This window comes from Artemia franciscana, chromosome 7 (assembly GCF_032884065.1).
Source record: "Artemia franciscana chromosome 7, ASM3288406v1, whole genome shotgun sequence".
NCBI lineage: Eukaryota > Metazoa > Arthropoda > Branchiopoda > Anostraca > Artemiidae > Artemia > Artemia franciscana.
Genome location: NC_088869.1, coordinates 33,257,667 through 33,276,936, shown reverse-complemented (window position 1 = coordinate 33,276,936; position 19,270 = coordinate 33,257,667). Strand labels below are relative to the sequence as shown.

The window sequence follows — 19,270 nt, the reverse complement described above, 5'->3', positions numbered from 1 at the left end:
TAGAAAATAATTGAAATGTGGAAATCCTTGAAGGTTTTAAATTACAGTTTGTTTTTCTTTTCCTAGCAACGTCTAATGTTCATGCAGTTGCCTTTCCTAACCAAATAGAACTGAAAAATAACTTAATCTAAGACAGTGGTTCTCAACCGGGGTCCATAAAGAAAACGAACTCAGAACGCCCTTTATTTTTAAAATTTCAGTTTCTGCTGTAATTTACTGTTCACTATATATTGTGTTCACTGTGTGATACACCATCAACACTTAGTTGCAAAGAAAATGAGTGCATGTCTGCATGATGCCCTTACTGTTGTAATAAAAGTAGTTAACCATAGTAAATCAAATTCTCTCCGAGACCACCTTTTTCGTGAATTCTGTAAGCAAAATGGAGAAAAGTTTGGGCGGATTGTATTACATACAGAGGTGAGATGGCTATCTAAGGGGAATTGTCTTAAGCGTTTCATTGTACTTTGGGATTCTATTGTTTCCTTTCTTGCTAACACAAAACTTGAAGCAAAACTGCTTGCAAATAAATGTGATGTGTTTTACTTATCAGATATTTTTGAAAAATTTAATTCACTTAAAAAACAGCTTCAAGAAAACAATTCTGATCTGATATCTAGTAAAAGTGCTATTGCTACTTTTCTAAGGAAACTACAGCTGTATAAGAATGATATCAAACTTCATGCATTTGAATAGTTTCCTTGTTTGGCCTGTGTTAACAGCGATTTGCAAGATGAAGATCTTGCATCATATTGTAAATATTTGGAAAATATACATGAAGATATGCAAACTCGGGTTGGCGACCTACTCGGGATAGATATACTGATTTGGATTTCAATTCCTTTTGAAGTTAATGTTGCCAAAATAGACATATCTTTGCATGAGCCCCTCAACGAAATACAGAGTGATGAAATAATGCATGCAAAATTCAAAGATGAAAAGTACAATATATGGAAAACAAATGACGTTGCTACAAAGTACCCTTTGCTCTGGGATAAAGCGCAGTTCTATGTTATTGCTTTTCCTACATCTTATCTTGTTGAAGCGGCATTTAGTCGTGTTTCTCAAATGTTATCAAAAGATCACAATAGACTTGACATTGTGAAAAGGGGTGATCTTTGACTATCATTAACATCAATAGAACCAAATATAAATAAACTCGCCGAGAAGAATCAACCACAGGGATTTCATTGAATAAACATGCCTTTTCCTTTTTTTTTAAATCACACACTTAATTTCAACACTTTTTTTTTATCCAGTTTACATAATGTTGGAGTGAATTAAACTGCCTGAGGAGCTCTACTCTCCATGAGCTTGTGTTGCTTCACCATGGAAGAAACATTGTAATAGTGTAGATATTATCACAATAAAAGTAATAATAATAATAATAATTATTATTATTATAGTAGAATATTTCATTTGTATTAAATTAGTTTTCATTTAAAAATAAAGCTTAATTGTATACTATTTCTCTGATAATTAAAACCTTAAAATCTATATTAGTGAAGAATAGAAAATTGTTCTTATGTCCAATAGCTATGAAGGGGTCCACCAAGATAAAAAGAATGGAAAAGGGGTCCATGGGGTAAAAAAAAGGTTGAGAACCACTAATCTAAGAGGTGGCATTGTATTGCAAATATTGAGAACAGTTCGTTTAAAAGTTCAGCGCTGAAATCTTTCTATTTAATTTGATTGTGTGGCTGTTTCATTGACTATATCATATGAACGGAAAATTTAGTTTGTATTTTTAGAACTTTACCTTTCCGCTAAGTGTGGCAAAACCAGCGAAATGCCAATTTTTTTAACATTTATCTATTAGAAAAACACAGACAGAATTTTTTTTTCAAACCAGCTGTCACTTGATACCATACAATTACTGTCATTGTGTAGCGGCATAGACTGTAATTAAATTAAAACTTTTCTTTTTCTTATTCTAGGGGGTAAGGAAAATTTTTTCTCATTAAGTTTCAGAATGTCAGTGCTTAGAATTTGTTGATATTTTCAATCTTAAAGGTGAACTGTTACCTTGATCCTAAGCTATTCCGAGAGTCTCCGGATTAAGACTTTGTTTATGTATATATTTTTTTCAGATTATGCTATTGCCAAAATTTGATTGTAAAAATTAATAAATTCTAGGAAAATTTGTTCCCCACGCTTGTCGGAAAGTCAAGTGCCCTTATTGCAGAGGATGGTTCGCTGGTCATCAGTATTTGACGAAGCATATAGCATCAGTACATTTGACAAAAGGTATTGGTTTCTTCTTTTACATTTCCTATACAAATAGTAGCTAATAGGATGTATTTAATCTCTACAATAGCTTTAAGGTAAAATGACCATGCCAATATTAAAAAATAGTTGAACAAAAATAAAACTTAAGCAAAATTATATAAAATGCAAAACTTAAGAGGAACAAATCGTTTTATTTCAATAGAGGTCATTTTAGGTAAACGAAAATTAAACTATAAATCGTTGTTCAATGAAACAGTTGGATCAGTTGCAAAATTTCTAAGGGAAGAAGTCGATGTAAAAGCTTTTTTTTTTTTTTTACTTTTCAAAAAAGCTTTGCTTTACCCAGATGGTGGTTTTGTATCTTAAGTAAGGCGTCAAGACTAAGTTCTGTACCAGGGGTATTATTTTTTGCTTATAAGCTTAAAACAATTTTGCTAATTGCTCATAACACTATTAAAACTATCAAAAAGGATAAAGGACCTAATTTAACTCCTTGGGCCTCGCGAAAAAAAATTGTAGACTTGTCTGTGCTTGGAAGAGTGACACAGAGATCACGATCAGGCAGAAAACTGCCATGTTATTTTCTCAATAGACTTTCGAGCATCAGATTGTCCGATTTTGTCAAGAACACTCTGATGGTCCAGATTATCAAAGGCTTTTGAAGGACGGACACAGTTGTGGCAAACTATTCCTTAGTTTCTAAATACTTTTAAGATGGCATCCATCGCCAAGGCAAGATGATGGATTGTACTATATTCTGGACTGATGTCAAAGCGATTTCGGCGAATATTATCTTTCGTATCCTGGTGATGAAAATTATCTAGAAAACTGTTTAAACCTTTGAAAAAGCTGATCTTTTGGAATAAACTTGCTGACATTTAAGTGATGAGGCGATTAAATGGAATCGGAAAAATTTCAAATATAAAAATAGATGCTATAGGATTTTTACTTATATTTGGAATATATATAGGATATTCTAAAATTCCTTCTTTTCTTTATTATTGTTATTTGTCATACTTTCTCATTGGCTGCTCAATTTTGTACGAGGGGGGAATTTACCTGGAGGATACTCCTACCCTGGTTTTGTAATCGTTTCCCATTTAAGAATTACTAACGGTCAAAGAAAACAGTTATTACGTTATCTCAGCATTACAGACGAGCTTAAAACAAAGGAAATTTCAATAGATAAACTGAATAATGACCAATATTGTTATCTGGTAGAACCCAGAAATAAACATCAAGAACATCCTCGAAATTAGCACCAATCTTGACACAAATAATTAACCCGGGGCTTTTACGCAATACACCTATAACGAAGTATACTGGAGATGGACAGGTTGTCTCGCTTGAAAGTGCAGATTAAGTATTAGTTCAATGCTAGTTAATATAATCAGGCGCACGCGGAGATATCGTGCTGCGGACTATAGCACCATTTCTCCTGAAATCTCAGAGGTTTGCATGATTTCACACATGATTCTTTATTTGTTTCACACAACATTAAGAAAGAAAATGATCAAAAATGGGGTGTTTAAAGGCTAAACGAAAAAATGTTGAACAAACACAGAAAGCGGATATTTCGAGAGAACAACCGCCTCTCTTCTTCAGCGCGAACAAAATAATATAATCAAGGAAAATGCCGAAGAAAAAACTAAAAAGCCAATTGAAAAAATCGGCAAAAAATTTTTAAATATAAATAAAATTCAATAAAAGACCAACAATTATGAGAATTAAAAGCAAATACCTAACAACAATTAAGTGAATCATTCGCCAATATCCGCGATTTGCACAAATTCCGAACATTTCTGAACTGCCATCGGTTTTTCTTTTAATATTCGTTCTGACTAAGCAACGAAGGAAAGTGGGGGGGGGTATACTTAGGCAAAATTCTACAGAAGGAAATTGCAAAATTCACTGCGCCAAAGATTCGTCCTATTAAAAGTATAATTTTTTGACAATGTAGAACTGAGAAATTTTTTTCCACTATAAGGATCTTTAGAGCTGAACCCCATTAGCATGCTTGTGGTACAAATACAAACGGAAAGTGGATAGATTTTGACAATATTTATCTTCTATAAATACCGTTTTGAGTTTTTATAGCAAAAGTAGGTATAAATAAAAGGAGTATGAAAAAAAGAGTCTAGAAAAATAAAAAAAAAACGTTTTCGTTGAGTTCACCTAGATAAGAAAAATGTGTCTTGGTACAAGCATGACTAATTAATGTTGAATCTTTCTTTTATGGAAGAAGGACTTCCTCAAACCATCGCCAATAGACCGAGCTAACGAAAAAAAAAACAAACTATATGCAACCCAAGAGCGGAAGAATGAAATGTTCTTTAAGATTTATACATATGTCATTGACAGAAAAATTGTATACAGAGAAACAGTATCAAATTTTATAAAAGCATAAAATAAAAGAATTAGTTTTATCTTAGAGAAGTATATTAAGTCTGAGCAATTATATTCTAGATCGGCTGTACAAGATCAAAAGCATTCCCCGCAGTAAACAAGACTTGAGGAAATCCAGTTTGAATTCACTAAACTCTACAAAAAATGAAAAAAGTGCGGTATTCGCGACAACGATAAATAAGAATGAAGACATTTTTAATTCGAGGGTGTCACCCCACTTGTCGATGAAGTAGAACTAATAATCATATACAGTGTACAAAATTCGCTTGAAGGGAATATCTTTTTTTTATGACTGAGATAATGTCTTAATACGTCTGAAAATAAAAGAAACTGCACAGAAGTTGTAATTCTTCTTCGAATGACCAACATGATCATGACATTGATGAATGTGTTGGAAGTAGACTTTGCAGGAATTCAAAATAATCAAACATTTTATTGTTGATTTCCCCTTTTCAAATTTAGTAAAATTGTAAGGGTATACCTGCTTCCACCTGCTTACCATAAGATACATTATACTGAAATCAACTATTCAAAATCAATATTATGATAAGTATTGAATCAACTAAAGAATGAACTACACGAGAAAGGGGGAAAGAGGTTAAAAACTGTCTCTATGCCTAACGGAAAAATGATCAGTTTGTTCAAGATCAAGTCCGCTTAACGATAGTTAAGAATATACAATAGCCTCAAAGTATGTTTTCCGATACAAAATTACTCATTCTTGACTTTTTTTTCTTTTTAGGAGAAAATTCGAAGAGTCGATACCGTACAACGTATAAGGCTAAAGTGCAGCACGCTTTGAAACCTATGCCTAGTATTTTGCTGGAAAATGAAATTAATAGTGATAAAGAGCCAATTGATGAATTGCCAGTCGTTAAACTGTTCGAGGCTCCGGAAGAGCCAGATGTAGACTTGAGTGGAAAATGCAAGGGGGAGGGTGCCTTCAGTGACGTAGAAGATAGAATGGCAGAGCTTTTTAATGATAGCTCTAAAGTGGATGAAGTACATAGCTCTTTGGAGGCACTTAAACACGATCAAACAACACTTGAACTTAAAGATGTTCTAGAGACATGTGGGATCGCCCCTGAATCTGAAACAGTGGGTGTTCTGTCGGAAGAACTTCTTCCTGATAATAATGTGAGTGGAAACCCGGGAGTTATCTACGTTGACGAAGCCGGTGAAGTCATTCCCGAGTCTCAATTAGAATTTTTAAGTAGTGGAACTGAAGGGTATACATTTATTGAAATGACTGATGAGAATGCACCTCCAAATGAAGAAAGCGGTTTTTATTTCGTCCAAAAAGAAGGTGATAATAAACTTGTGGAGTCTGGCTATCAAGAAGAATCCCGAATTGTTCAGGATGTGGGACCAATTGAAGAAGGAAAACAACATATAAAAGAGGAAGTAATGTTTCAGTCTAGTAACTTTCAATGTGAAATATGTGGCTTAGGTTTTGTTTCTGAGAGTGACTGTACAAAACATGTGGAGATGCATCAACGGATGGAGAGTGCACCTACAACATAATACTGCTATTGATTTCGGCTTATGGAAACCTTTACTTTTGTACAGCTAAATTGTGAAAACGTTAATGTTATATCGAACATTTCATTCAACATTAAATTTGCATGTATTTCTTTGTAATTAACTGTTCAGAATATAAACTAAATACCGTTTAAATATGTTTCTTCTCGAAGGTGTATTCAGTTGAAATGGTAACCTTGGTTTGTGCGGTCAGTAAACGTCCCGAGAAACTGAAAAACTCTTGATTGTACCTCTTTTGCCTTAAGACGCTCAAAAACATCCCTCAAAAAAAGCTAATACCGTTCTGGAAGTCGCACTTTGTCTGGTTACGTAAGTACCACTAAATTTTCACATGATGTTGTCGTTTTTCTTTGTAGCAATTAAATAAGCAAACAAAACTAGAGATTATCTATGACTATAAAACAGATCATATCAAATTAGTATTGGGCTGGACTCATAAAACCTTTCCCAATGGGACGTGATGATTAAAGAAACATTTTTTCGATCCAATTGTCCTTATGCAACTCAACGTTTGTATAAATTCTTTCAATGTATAGAAGATCCTTCCCGGGAGAGAGATTTTAGATCTTTTACCAAAAAAAATGGAAATTGTGGCCCCAGCTGAATGTTTTGTTTCTTGAACTCCCTCCCCCCCCCCCTCTTGGGGAAGCTTTGAACCATCCTTTCCCACGAATTGAACATTCATCTGTCTGTGGGTAAAGATGTATATAGAAGGCAAATGTTGCAGTTGAAGAATAAGTATTGAAGTTTCTCACCTCCTCCAGTATGCCCTCCTGACTAAGGCTGAAATTGGTCAGCTACAAGGAGTCTGTCAGACAACAGGTATAAAAAGATATGTCAAGCCGTAACGCCTGCTCTCCTGTGAGGAACAAATATAAAAAAATTGCCTCCTTAAAAAAAATAAGTTTATAAGTGCACTTATCCCCAATCCCTGACCGTGAGATAATTCAGATTATACTCTCTTGTGATGATTGGAAGTCAATTGGATTCTGACTGTAAAAGTAATCGCCGGAAATAATCGATTTAGTTACCTATTTTAGAGCATAACGTGTGACTTGCCAATTACACAAAGTAAGATTATTTTTATTGTCTTTAAAAGACTAGTTAATGTGTTGTGAACGGGGATATTTATTCTTAGCAACGGAAGAAGGTTGAACAGACGCGCTGTGTGAAATTTATTTGCTTGCTGGACAAATTAGACTTGGCGCATAAAAAGTTGAGAATGCAACACCCTTTATTAGTGGACAGTTCATTTTTGTACTTGTTATTTTAAATCTTTCCAGTCAATTAAGATTCTCAAATAATATTTATATTTCAAGTATTTCCGTCTTGACAGTTTTGTCTCTTTAATATGAGAAATCATCTACTATGAGACTGCTCGACACATTCGTACTTGGAAAATAAAAAATGGATATTACAGAGAAGGGTATTGTAGAAATTGTTTTATGTATAATTTTTTCGATACTTCTTTTCTTATGTATATTTATATTGTTTTTATGGCACTTGGTATTTGCCAATTGACGTATAGCGATCGCCAGTTCTGTCGGTCTGTCTGTCGGTCGGTCCCGGTTTTGCTAGTTTAGGCACTTCCAGATAAGCTAGGATGGTGAAATTTGGCAGGCGTATCAGGGACCAGACCAGATTAAATTTGAAATAGTCGTTTCCCCTATTCGACCATATGGGGGGGGGGGGGTTGATGGACGGTTAATTCGGAAAAATTTGAAAAAATGAGGTATTTCTTAACATACGAACGGGTGATGGGATCTTAATGAAATTTGACTTTTAGAAGGATATTGTCCTACATACGTGATACCTACGTATCGTCCTACCTACAAACTACACAAGTCCCACATACGTGATTGACATAACCAGAACGGATCCGCTCTATTGGGGAGCTGAGGGGGGGAGGAGGGTTAATTCTGAAAAATCAGAAAAAATGAGGTATTTTTAACTTACGAGGGAGTGATCTGATCTTAATGAAATTTCATATTTCGATGGACCTCGTAACTCAGATCTCTTATTTTAAATCCCAACCGGATGCAGTGTCATTGGGGGGGATAAGCACAAGTCCAAGATACGTGACTGACGTAACCGGACCAGATCCGCTGTCTTTGGGGGAGTAATTCGGAAAAAATGAGGTATTTGTAACTTAGAACAAGGTGATCAGATCTTAATGAAATTTGATATTTAGAAGGATTTGTGCTTCAGAGCTCTCATTTTAAATCCCGAACCGATCAGGTGACATTAGCGGGGAGTTGGAGGGGTAAACCGGAAATCTTGGAAAACGTGAATATTGAGGTATCATTATCTTACGAATGGATGATCGGACCTTAATGAAACTTGATATATAGAAAGATTTTATGTTTCAAATGTTCCATTTTCAATTCGAATCGAATCCGGGGACATAGGGGGCTGGAGGGGGGAAACACAAGTCTGGGAAAACGCTTAGAGTGTAGAGATCAGGATGAAACTTAATAGGAAGAATAAGCACAAGTTCTAGATACGTGATTGACATAATTGGAATGGATCCGCTCTCTTTGGGGGACTTGGGTGGGGGATTTCCAGTGCTTTGGCGAGTTTGGTACTTCTGGACGTGCTAGGATGATGAAAACTGGTAGGCATGTCACGGACCTGCACAAGTTGAATTTATAACAGTCGTTTCCCCGATTCGACCATCTTGAGGCTGGCGGGAGAGGAAAACTTGAAAAAAATGAGGTATTTTTAACTTACGAATGGGTGATCGGATCTTAATGTAATTTGATATTTAGGAGGACCTTGTTTCTCAGAGCTCTTATTTTAAATCCCGACCGTATCCGCTGATATTGGAGGAGTTGGAGGGGAAACGACAAATCTTGGAAAACGCTTAGAGTGGAGAAATCGTGATGAAATTTGGTGGGAAGGATAAGTACAAGTCCTAGATAAGTGATTTACATAACCGTATTGAATCCGCTCTCTTTGAGGAAGTTGGGGGGGGGGTATTAATTCGGGAGGATTAGAAAAATTGAGGTATTTTTTAACCTAAGAACGGGTGCCTGGATCTTAATGAAATTTGATGTATAGAAGGAACTCATGTCTCAGAGCTCTTATTTAAAATCCCGACCAGAACTGGTGACATTTGGGGGAAACTGGAAATCATGGAAAACGCTTAGAGTGGAGAGATCGGGATGAAACCTGGTTGGTACAATAAGAAAATGTCTTAGATACGTGATTGACGTAACCGGACTGGATCCGCTCTCTTTGGGGGAGTTAGGGGGGTCCAGTGCTTTGGCGAGTTCGGTGTTTCTGGACGTGCTAGAACGATTAAAATTGGTAGGTGTGTCAGAGACCTGCACAAATTGACTTGATAAAGTCGTTCTCCCCGATTCGACCATCTGGGGGGGGGGTGAAGGGAGAGGAAAAATTAGAAAAAATGAGGTATTTTTAACTTACGAGTGGGTGATTGGATCTTAACGAATTTTGATATTCAGAAGAACTCCGTATCTCAGAACTCTTTTTACTAGAGCTGATATGGCACTCGTGACGAGGTTGGAAGAGCCAAGAGGCTCTTCCGACCTCGTCACGAGTGCCATATGAGCTCTTAGCTTTAGTTATTTTTGATGTATCGAAAGTTGAATATGCCTTGCCACGCATAATTCGTGTTCGTTGTGAAATTCTTCAATTAAAATTGTATTATATTACTTTAGGTATTTCCTTAAAGGCTCCAAGTGTGAAAATACCAAATTTTCTGAGAGGTTACACCTAAAAATAGAAACAATGGCTGTTCGACAATTATGGCTAATATACAGTGGCGGAATTTCCATCCGGAGGGGGGGGGACATCAGCTAAAAGCTACCTGAAGTTCAGAAACTGAGTATATTACAGTCGTTGTCCCCTTTTTGAGCGTAATTATTACTATCCCAATAAAAATGATAATATAATAAGTTCAATTAAGCAAACTGAAGAGCTCTAATCTTGCTTCTCCATGAATGAGATACAAAACAACACAGGAACTGCAAATGCTTCTTATATTTTGATCCGTCTCGATTTCATTCCAAAGTCTCTTAAAACATCGTCCGTATCCAGATTGATATTACGATTGATAGACACGTGTACAAGACCATTCATCCGGCCTTCTCCTGTCTTATTTTGGGGGTTTTAAACTTCTTTAGCACGCTAAATGAACGTTTTTCAGAAGTTGTGAAAAGAGGGAGAATAAAAGAAAGAGTGAATGCACAGCTGGAAAAACAGTTGTTGCATGCACTAAGAGTTTCAGAAACTTCAGAAGAGTTTAAGAAAAAATGATGAGACTCTCCAATAGAACTCCATTTGGGTTGCCTGACAATTAGCTGAGCAAGGAGGCTAGTCTCAGGGAAACAAAACTGCTTATACTTTCGTAGCTTTGTCACAGCCTCGGCTAACATAGCATCAACAATAAACCGAGGGAAGAGCAGTAGGAATTGAAATGCTATATTTCGTTGGTTAAGAAATCTTATATAGAATTCTTCCCATAGCTGCTTGAGGTGTGGAGAAAAGACAGTCTTTATAAAGAAAAGAGAAATTTTTGAAGAGGAGAATCACCGACGTGGCGTCTTGGTATTGAGGCGGGTGTCCCACGCTTTCAGCTGTCTGGACTTTTTTTCCATAAAAAGGAGGAAAATTCGCTTCCATTATCTCTTTTAATACAGACTTGAATTGATCAATATGTTCACTATAGGTAAGTAGATCTGAATTTTGCTTCTGCTGAGTAGCAAAAGTTGAAGGCAGAATCCAACTAACTTTTTCACAAGAACCATAGGGGAAATGAAGCTAAACTAGGTAATGTCTACTACTAACGAGTTGGCTTTCGCTATTTGACCTGGGTTGGACTGGTTATCCACAAATCTCTTCAGTGCTCCAACAATAGTAGGGAAAAGCTCCAGAAAAATGACGAATGAATGGCAAAATGAGCATTAAATTAAGTATAGTCTGGACGCCTTCATCAGGGCAAGGCTTAAACAATGTGTGTAAATGGCAAGTGAGTACTATTTTCGTATTCCTGCTTAAGTGCCCTTGTAAAAACTGGTCATGCTTCTACCTCTACCAAAACCGATTCTTACTGACTTGTTCATGTCTAATTCAGCCTTTAAGCAAAGTCTAATAATATACTTTGCAAGACCTACGTCAGTCAGGTCATTTGCAGTGTCGAAACCCAAAAAAAAACTTTCTTCTATTTGATGATCATCATAGATGCAGACGCAAGAACAAGCCTTTCTTTTGAAGTTCTATCACTCATCTTATCAGCCAATATCAAAAAACACTTCACAGTTTTTGCTCTATCCAGATTTGGGTCTTCTACATTATCAATGATATTATTCTGCGCTAAAGGAGATGCATTTTCGCGCTTTTAGCAGATGATTCGAAATTCTCCTCCAATTTATGTTTTCGCAATCCATCATCAATCAAATAACTCCGAACAATAACTCAACACTTATTTGTAATGACATTACTTTCCTCACTAAGATCCCGCAGGGCTAGTTCGTGAAAATCGCAAAAAGAATAGCCTGGATAATGACCAGTGACCAGTGACCAATGACCAGTTGGTGTTTTGTGTGGCTCTATTAATTCACATTATCGTCTTTTTTGTTCAAAATGACCGCAGACTTTCCTCCTAAGTCTTTTAAAACGGGTTTTCAATTCTTGAACTTTCACGGTGAACTTTTCATTTTCTCACGGCTGTGTAATTTTCTACCGTCTCATATTTATTCGATTTTCACGCTAAATTAAATAGAAGATAGGAGAACTTACCTCAGAGTCACTGTTCTCTTTTATAAAGAAAGTGTCCCCTTTCATTGTCAAATTTAAGCTAAATAAAAGACAAAGAGATAAGAATTATACAAAAATCTAACGAAAATCGCTTCTTTTTTTTCTGCAAGAGCCTAGCCAGAATTATTTTTGGGGTCGGGTCCAGATAAAGAAAAGGCATTCACTTATCATATATGGCATTTATTATAAAAGTGGGGAACTAAGTTTACACGCATAAACAGGAAGGGAAAAAAAGCGAGGTTAAACGGATTAGAAGAGAGGCTTCTGATTTATTCAATGTGGCACTTTTATCGATCCAACGGCCACACTGAAAAATTATCGTTTTTAAGGAGCTTCTTTATTACATTTTAAACCACCACAGTCTAAATAAGGACTGTCTTGAGTATCCATTCAACTAATCGTTGTGAGCATCTCTGTTTAACCTTAGATGGTTCATCTGTACAATCCAGATTCGTAGATATACTTTCGCAGACAAGAAACGATTAGGGAAAAACAGCCAACAATTTCGGCCATCAGCAATCATTTTACATTATTGGTGGCATTGTCAATAACCAAGAAATAATGATTGTACTCTATTTTTAAGGTTCCTATGAAATCTGATTCTTCAAATAATACCACTTTTATTACTTAATTTCTACTTCATCCCACTAGCCTATATTTATTCATCAGCCCTATTGAACATAACGGTTATACTACTCTATTGGTTATTGTATTGCTCAACGATAACATCCACATAAATTGGGCAAAACAACGGCTTGGCTGAGCTTGTTTGTCAAGAAGAAAAGTTTCTGCTTGCTTCCTTTTACGATTCAGCGTGGCAGCAAAAGAAAGAACTTTCAAAACGAAAAACAAACTCAATAATTCGGACTGCAACAGAAAAATAACAGGAAATTCCAGTTGCCAGTTACGAACAGACCTCAGATAGACCCAAGGGGCAAAAAAATGTTTTTATTTTGATGCCTTGTGAACCATGAATATTTCAGACGTATTTGTTTAAAATATAACCAGTTTTATTACTGTTGCTGGAATTCTTTAAGAAACCTTGGCTTGAGTTTCAAGAAATAATGTACCTTCATTCCTCAAACGGTATCCTATACTTAAAAAGTCTATCTCAAGTAACTTGTGGACCATCAATATCTCAGAGGCATTGCCTAAAATATAACCGGCTTTATTAACATTGTTAGAACATTTGAAGAAACTTAGGTTTTCAGTTTTAAGAAATAGTGTACCTACATGCCTCAAACGGCATTCTATTCTTAAAAAGGCATCCTATTATCAGGTAACTAGTGGATGTGAACATTTCAGAGACATCTGCTTAAATATATCAGATGTTATTATCATTGTTTGAGCGTTTTAAGAAACTTAGGTTTCAGTTTTGAGAAGTAATGTACATTCATGCCTCCAACGGCATCCTATACTAAAAAAGTATATCTCAAGCAACTTGTGGAACAAGAACATTTCAGACGCCTTTGCTTAAAATAAATCTAATTGTATTATTACTGTCAGAACGTTTTGACATACTTAGGCTTTACTTTTGAAAAATAATGTACATTCATGCCTAAAAATTATATCTGAAGTAACTGAAGTAAGTTCAATTTTATTACTATCGTTTGAACGTTTTAACAAAATTTGATTTCCGTTTCGAAAAATAATATACCTTTATACCTCAAGCGCCATACTTTACTAATACCCTCCTCCGGGTAATTTCAATCCTGCTAATAATTTCCCAGGAATGTCCCTACATGTAAGATTGAGTCGGCAAGAACAAAATATGACAATAAAAAAAAAAAAAAAAAAAAAAAAAAATGCATAGGAACTCTGGTAAATTTCCCCAGTGTAAAATTGTTCCTGAAAACTTCACCCTTGGAAACTTCCCTCACCACGAAAAACTCACCGTGTAAAATATTCTCAAACAGAAATCCACCCCCCGCAAAAAAAAATGCTCGTATGCACCCCAATAACAATTTCTAAATCTAAACACTGGGCAACCAGTAGCTGTGGGGGTTATGTTATCCGCAAAAGCATAGTTGTTGGACTTTCTAAATATACTGAACAGGACGTGTATCTCACAATTTTTATCGGATGACAATTTTGATCAGAAGCAGATGTGTTTGAAATGTTCATGCTCCACTAGTTACTTGAAACACACTTTGTAAGCATAGGATGCCTTTTGAGACACGAAGGCAATGTTCCTCAAAACTGAAATCTGAAACCTTGGCGTCTCAACTTAACCTTAACTAACCTAACTCAAAAGTGGTGAAAGCCTAACCTGAGCTAACCTAACTTGAACATGGTAAACCTAAAGTAACCTAACTTAAAATCAGTAAGCCTAGCCCAAACTAACCTAACTTAAGCTAACTTAACTAAAAAATGTTTTGTAAGAATTATTTTGTAAGAACTATTTGGACCATGATCATTTCAGATGAATTTACTATTATCTATCCGATAATCTATTACTTTTGTTAGAACGTTTTAAGAAAGTTAGGTCTCAATTTTGAAAAATAACATCTCTTCACACCTAAAACGGCATTCTACACTTAAAAAGTTCATCTCAAGCAACTTGGTGACCATAAATTTTTCAGATGCACTTGCTTAAAATATATCTGATTTCATTGCTAATGATAGACGTCTTAAGAAACTTAGGTTTCAGTTTTTAGAAATAATATACCTTCATCCACAAAGGCCTCCAATAATTAAAAAGTTTATCCCAAGTGACTTTAGAAACATGAACATTTCAGACGCATTTGCTTAATATGTTATCTGATATCATTTATATTGTTAAAACATTTTAGGAAACTTAAGTTTTAGTTTTAAGAAATGATGTACCTTCATGCCTAAACATGTACCCTATATTTAAAAATTATATCTCCAAGTAACTTGCGTTCCTTGAACATCTCAGAAGAAGCGTTATCGTCTGCTATATGGATTTCATTACTATTGTTAGAATGTGTTAAGATACTGAGGTTTCAGTTTTGAGACATAATATACCTTCATAACTGAAAACGTCATCCTATACTTAAAAAGTATATCCCAAGTAGCTTGTGGACCGTTCGCATTTCAGATAAATTTTTAAAAAATATATTACATTTTATTAAAATTGCTAAGAGCGTTTTAAGAAACTTAGGTTTCAGTTTTTAGAAATAATATACCTTCATGCACAAAGGCCTCCAATAATTAAAAAGTCTATCTCAAGTGACTTTAGAAACATGAACATTTCAGACGCATTTGCTTAATATGTTATCTGATTTCATTTATATTGTTCAAACATTTTAGGAAAGTTAAGTTTTTGTTTTAAGAAATGATGTACTTTCATGCCTAAACATGTACCCTATATTTAAAAATTATATCTCCAAGTAACTTGCGTTCCTTGAACATCTCAGAAGAAGCGTTATCGTCTGCTATATCGATTTCATTACTATTGTTAGAATGTGTTAAGATACTGAGGTTTCAGTTTTGAGACATAATATACCTTCATAACTCAAAACGTCATCCTATACTTAAAAAGTATATCCCAAGTAGCTTGTGGACCGTTCGCATTTCAGATAAATTTAAAAAAAAATATATTACATTTTATTAAAATTGCTAAGAGCGTCTTAAGAAACTTAGTTTTCAGTTTTGAGAAATAATATACGCTCAGACCCCAAACGGTACCCTATGCTTAAAAGTATATCTCAAGCAACTTGTCAATCATGAACGTTTATGACGCCTTTGCTTAAAATACATCCCATTTTATTTCTATTGTTTGAACATTTTAAGAAACATAGCTTCCAGTTTTGAGAAATAGTGTAACCTTCATGCCTCAAAAAGTGTCCTATACTTAATATATATCTGGTTGGATTCTTGGGGGTATGGGGCCAGAGATGGTTCGCAATCAATATATTCAGCTGGAACTACCGCCCTATGTTTCTGCTCGGACGAATCGAGACATGGGGTGACAGATGACCCATAGTAAATTTAATTTTCTAGAACTATTCCCTCTATGTCTGGTTGGAGTCATGGAGGCATGGGGCAAAATATAGCCTGTAATATTCTGCTGGAACTATTTCCCATATGTGTCTGGTCGGACTCATTGAGGCGTGAGGCAACAGACGGCCCATAATTAATATATTCTGCTGGAACTATTTCCCTGTGTCTCTGGTCGGAATCATGGAAGAATGGGGGATAGATGGCTTGTAATCAATATAATCAGCTGGAACTATTGCCCTATGTGTCTGGTCAGACCAATTAAGTCTTGGGGCGACAGATGACCTGCAATAAAAGTGTTCTACTGAAACTATTTCCCTATGTGTCAGGTCGGACCAATTGAGACTTGGGGCGACAGATGGCCCATAATCAATATAATCTTCTAGGACTATTTTCCTATTTGTCTGGTCGAAGTATTGGTGGGACTGGACGACAGATGGCCCGCAATCAATATATTCTGATGGAACTATTTCCCATATGCGTCTGGTCGAACCAATTGAGGCATGAGGCCATAGATGGCTCATAATCAATATATTTTGCCGGGACTATTTCCCTAAGTTTTTGGTCTGACCAATTGAGATAAGGGGCTACATACGGCCCATAATCATTATATTCTACTCAAATTATTTCCCTCTGTGTCTGGTCGGAGTCATAGAGACATTGAGGGGCTACTTTGACATCTACCGGATATGCTCCGCCGTTAAACTACAAAGAATAAAAGAGTAATAAAAATAAAAAAGGTAAAACACTAAAAAGAAAAAACACCGGGACACAAATGACGACCGGGAAACAGGGAATATAAATGACGACCGGGACACAGGGACACAACTATAACGGGGACGTCAGGGGGCACAGGGGGATATATAAATGACGACGGGGACACGCAATGGGACAGCGAAGAATGTTGAATATTCGCAAGTTTTACGTAGTTAAAAACATATATATATATATATATATATATATATATATATATATATATATATATATATATATATATATATATATATATATCCATATTCACAGGAGGGACACAGGGACACAACTACAATGGCGCGTAACTAATATGGCGCTTAACGACTTACGCGCGCGGGGGGGCGCGAAGCGCCCCCACCAACTAGGTGTTGGGGTGGTGCGAAGCGCCACCCCAACAGCTAGCATAAAAATAAGTTGTTTGTTTGTGTGTCTGTCGACTGACGTCATTATAAGGATTGAGCTGTATGTCGTCATGAAGTTAGTTGTCGTCATGTTTGTTATGACGAGGCTTAGTATATGACGTCGACTGACGTCATGTTTGTCGACTGACGAAATTACAGACCGGGACACCGGGACACCGGGACGCAAATGACGACCGGGACACAGGGAATATAAATTACGACCGGGACACTCAAAGAGAAATGACAGACTGGGACACCGGGACACAAATAACGACCGGGACACAGGGAATATAAATGACGACCGGAAAACAGGGACACAACTACAACGGGGACGCCGGGGGGCACAGGGGGATATATAAATGACGACCGGGACGCGTAACTAATATGGCGCGTAACGACTTACGCGCGTGGGGGGGGGGCTTTGGGGGGCGCGAAGCGCCCCTACCAACTAGGTGTTGGGGTGGCGCGAAGTGCCACCCCAACAGCTAGTATTATATAATATGTTATATTATAAACTATAAATATCTGCATAAGTAGTAAGATAATAGTCAGGCCAAACAACATCCGCTATTTTCCTAGCATCTTGGCCCTAATAATATGCAACTGAGACACAGGTGCATTCATGAAATTTTTCTTTAAGAATTTAAATATAACGCACAGATGTATCAATTATACTTAAGATTGACAATTTTGAGGCTAATCTAGCTTAATTTAGACCCCCTTTTTTTAACCGAATATTAGTTTATATATAGTATGTGACACCTGTATCACCCTGCATATGAATTTTATTTCCAGTTGATGTAAGATACTATTTTTATGCTTTTAGTAATGTTTCAAAGAACATCGGATTCCCTCAAGGAACCCGATTTATAAAGTCCCAAAATTTACAACATATTTTGCCTTGGAAACGTCAACATCCTGGGTTACAAAAAACCTTATTGTTCTATAACATCCAAAACACTGAGCGCGCCTAGAAATTGAATCATTTTTAACTTTTAGGGTGACTAACAAGGTCGTTGAAAGAACTTCTTTTTGTCACAGGGAATTATGTCTTCGGAATAATACATTTTGCTAAAGAAGAAACGTATATCATATTATTATGACCAGGCACACGAAACTGATTCAAGGCTTTTTTCAACAAAGGCCCGTTGACTCCAAAGAAAGGTCTTTTTCATCTTTGTTGTCTTTTTCCCCGTATTAAAGCTATACTTTTTATTGCAGTGGGAAAAGCTGCCTTTTGAGCGTCACGTATAATGGGTTTTAATCAAACTCATTTTAATCAATGGGTTTTAATCAAGACGGCAAATTTTCCTTATACAATCAATTACAAGTTGTCATGGTAGTTAATAAAATCTGTTTCCCTATTGAAATGCACTGTATTTTGAAGGATGTTTTTAATAATTGGCAATGGAAAGAAAGAAAACTGTTGGTTTAACCTGAAGAACCGAAATGTCATGAAACCCACTGTTTAACTTTGAAATGGGCTCTGTTCCTAAAACTGATGGCATCAACGTCATTTTGTGATACTTGTGGTCCAAAATAGTGAGCCTTGTATACTACGCTAATGATACAGGTGGATCGCCCGTCACTATCGTGGTTTCCTGCAGATCACAGTTTAACGCACTCTCAAAACAGTTGTCCATCTCTCCTTGTCAATAAAAACTGTCTTCAACTTGGGCTATTCCGAATAACGAATTTCCTTCAGTTTCTTTACTTGCCAGTACAATATCTTATTATTCGGTCACCTGACTGTAGTTAACAGATACTGAGCAATTTTTTCAATCAGTCCATTTCAAGTTTATTTAATGAATGAACTTATCTGAAGTTTACATTATTTTCATCACCATTCCTTGAAAATAAAATTAAGCGGATCAAATTTCATTAATTTTAATGTTTTTTGTTACATTTTGTATAAAAATTTTGTTAATAAATGACAATTTGTTAAAGCTTGGTCTGTAAATTTCTTGGGACAGGGGGAGGGGAGGGGCTAATGATGATCTTGTCGCGGGTGCAAGAGAGGCCAGAAACGCCACTCAGATCGCGCAACCCCTTGAAAAACTTCCCACTCCTAACAAATATATATCAGTTTCGAAAAGTACCTGCCTAGAATAAGATAACTTGCGAAAATAACATAGTCTGTGTTTCATAACCATATTTTCAGCCTAATTTAATAACAGTTTATTTCTCAGGAAAAA

The 19,270-nt window shown here is 36.0% G+C and overlaps 1 protein-coding gene across 1 annotated transcript in view; it reads left to right on the top strand.

The window, feature by feature from the left end:
* LOC136029179 (uncharacterized) overlaps positions 1–6,312 on the top strand; it is a 38,297-nt gene extending 31,985 nt beyond the window's left edge. Inside the window, exons 6-7 of the mRNA XM_065707296.1 lie at positions 2,137–2,247; positions 5,378–6,312. Of these exons, the coding sequence (XP_065563368.1) occupies positions 2,137–2,247; positions 5,378–6,159 (893 nt within the window). The 3' untranslated portion in view covers positions 6,160–6,312. The remainder of the gene's footprint in view (positions 1–2,136; positions 2,248–5,377) is intronic.
* The last annotated feature ends 12,958 nt before the right edge of the window (positions 6,313–19,270 follow it).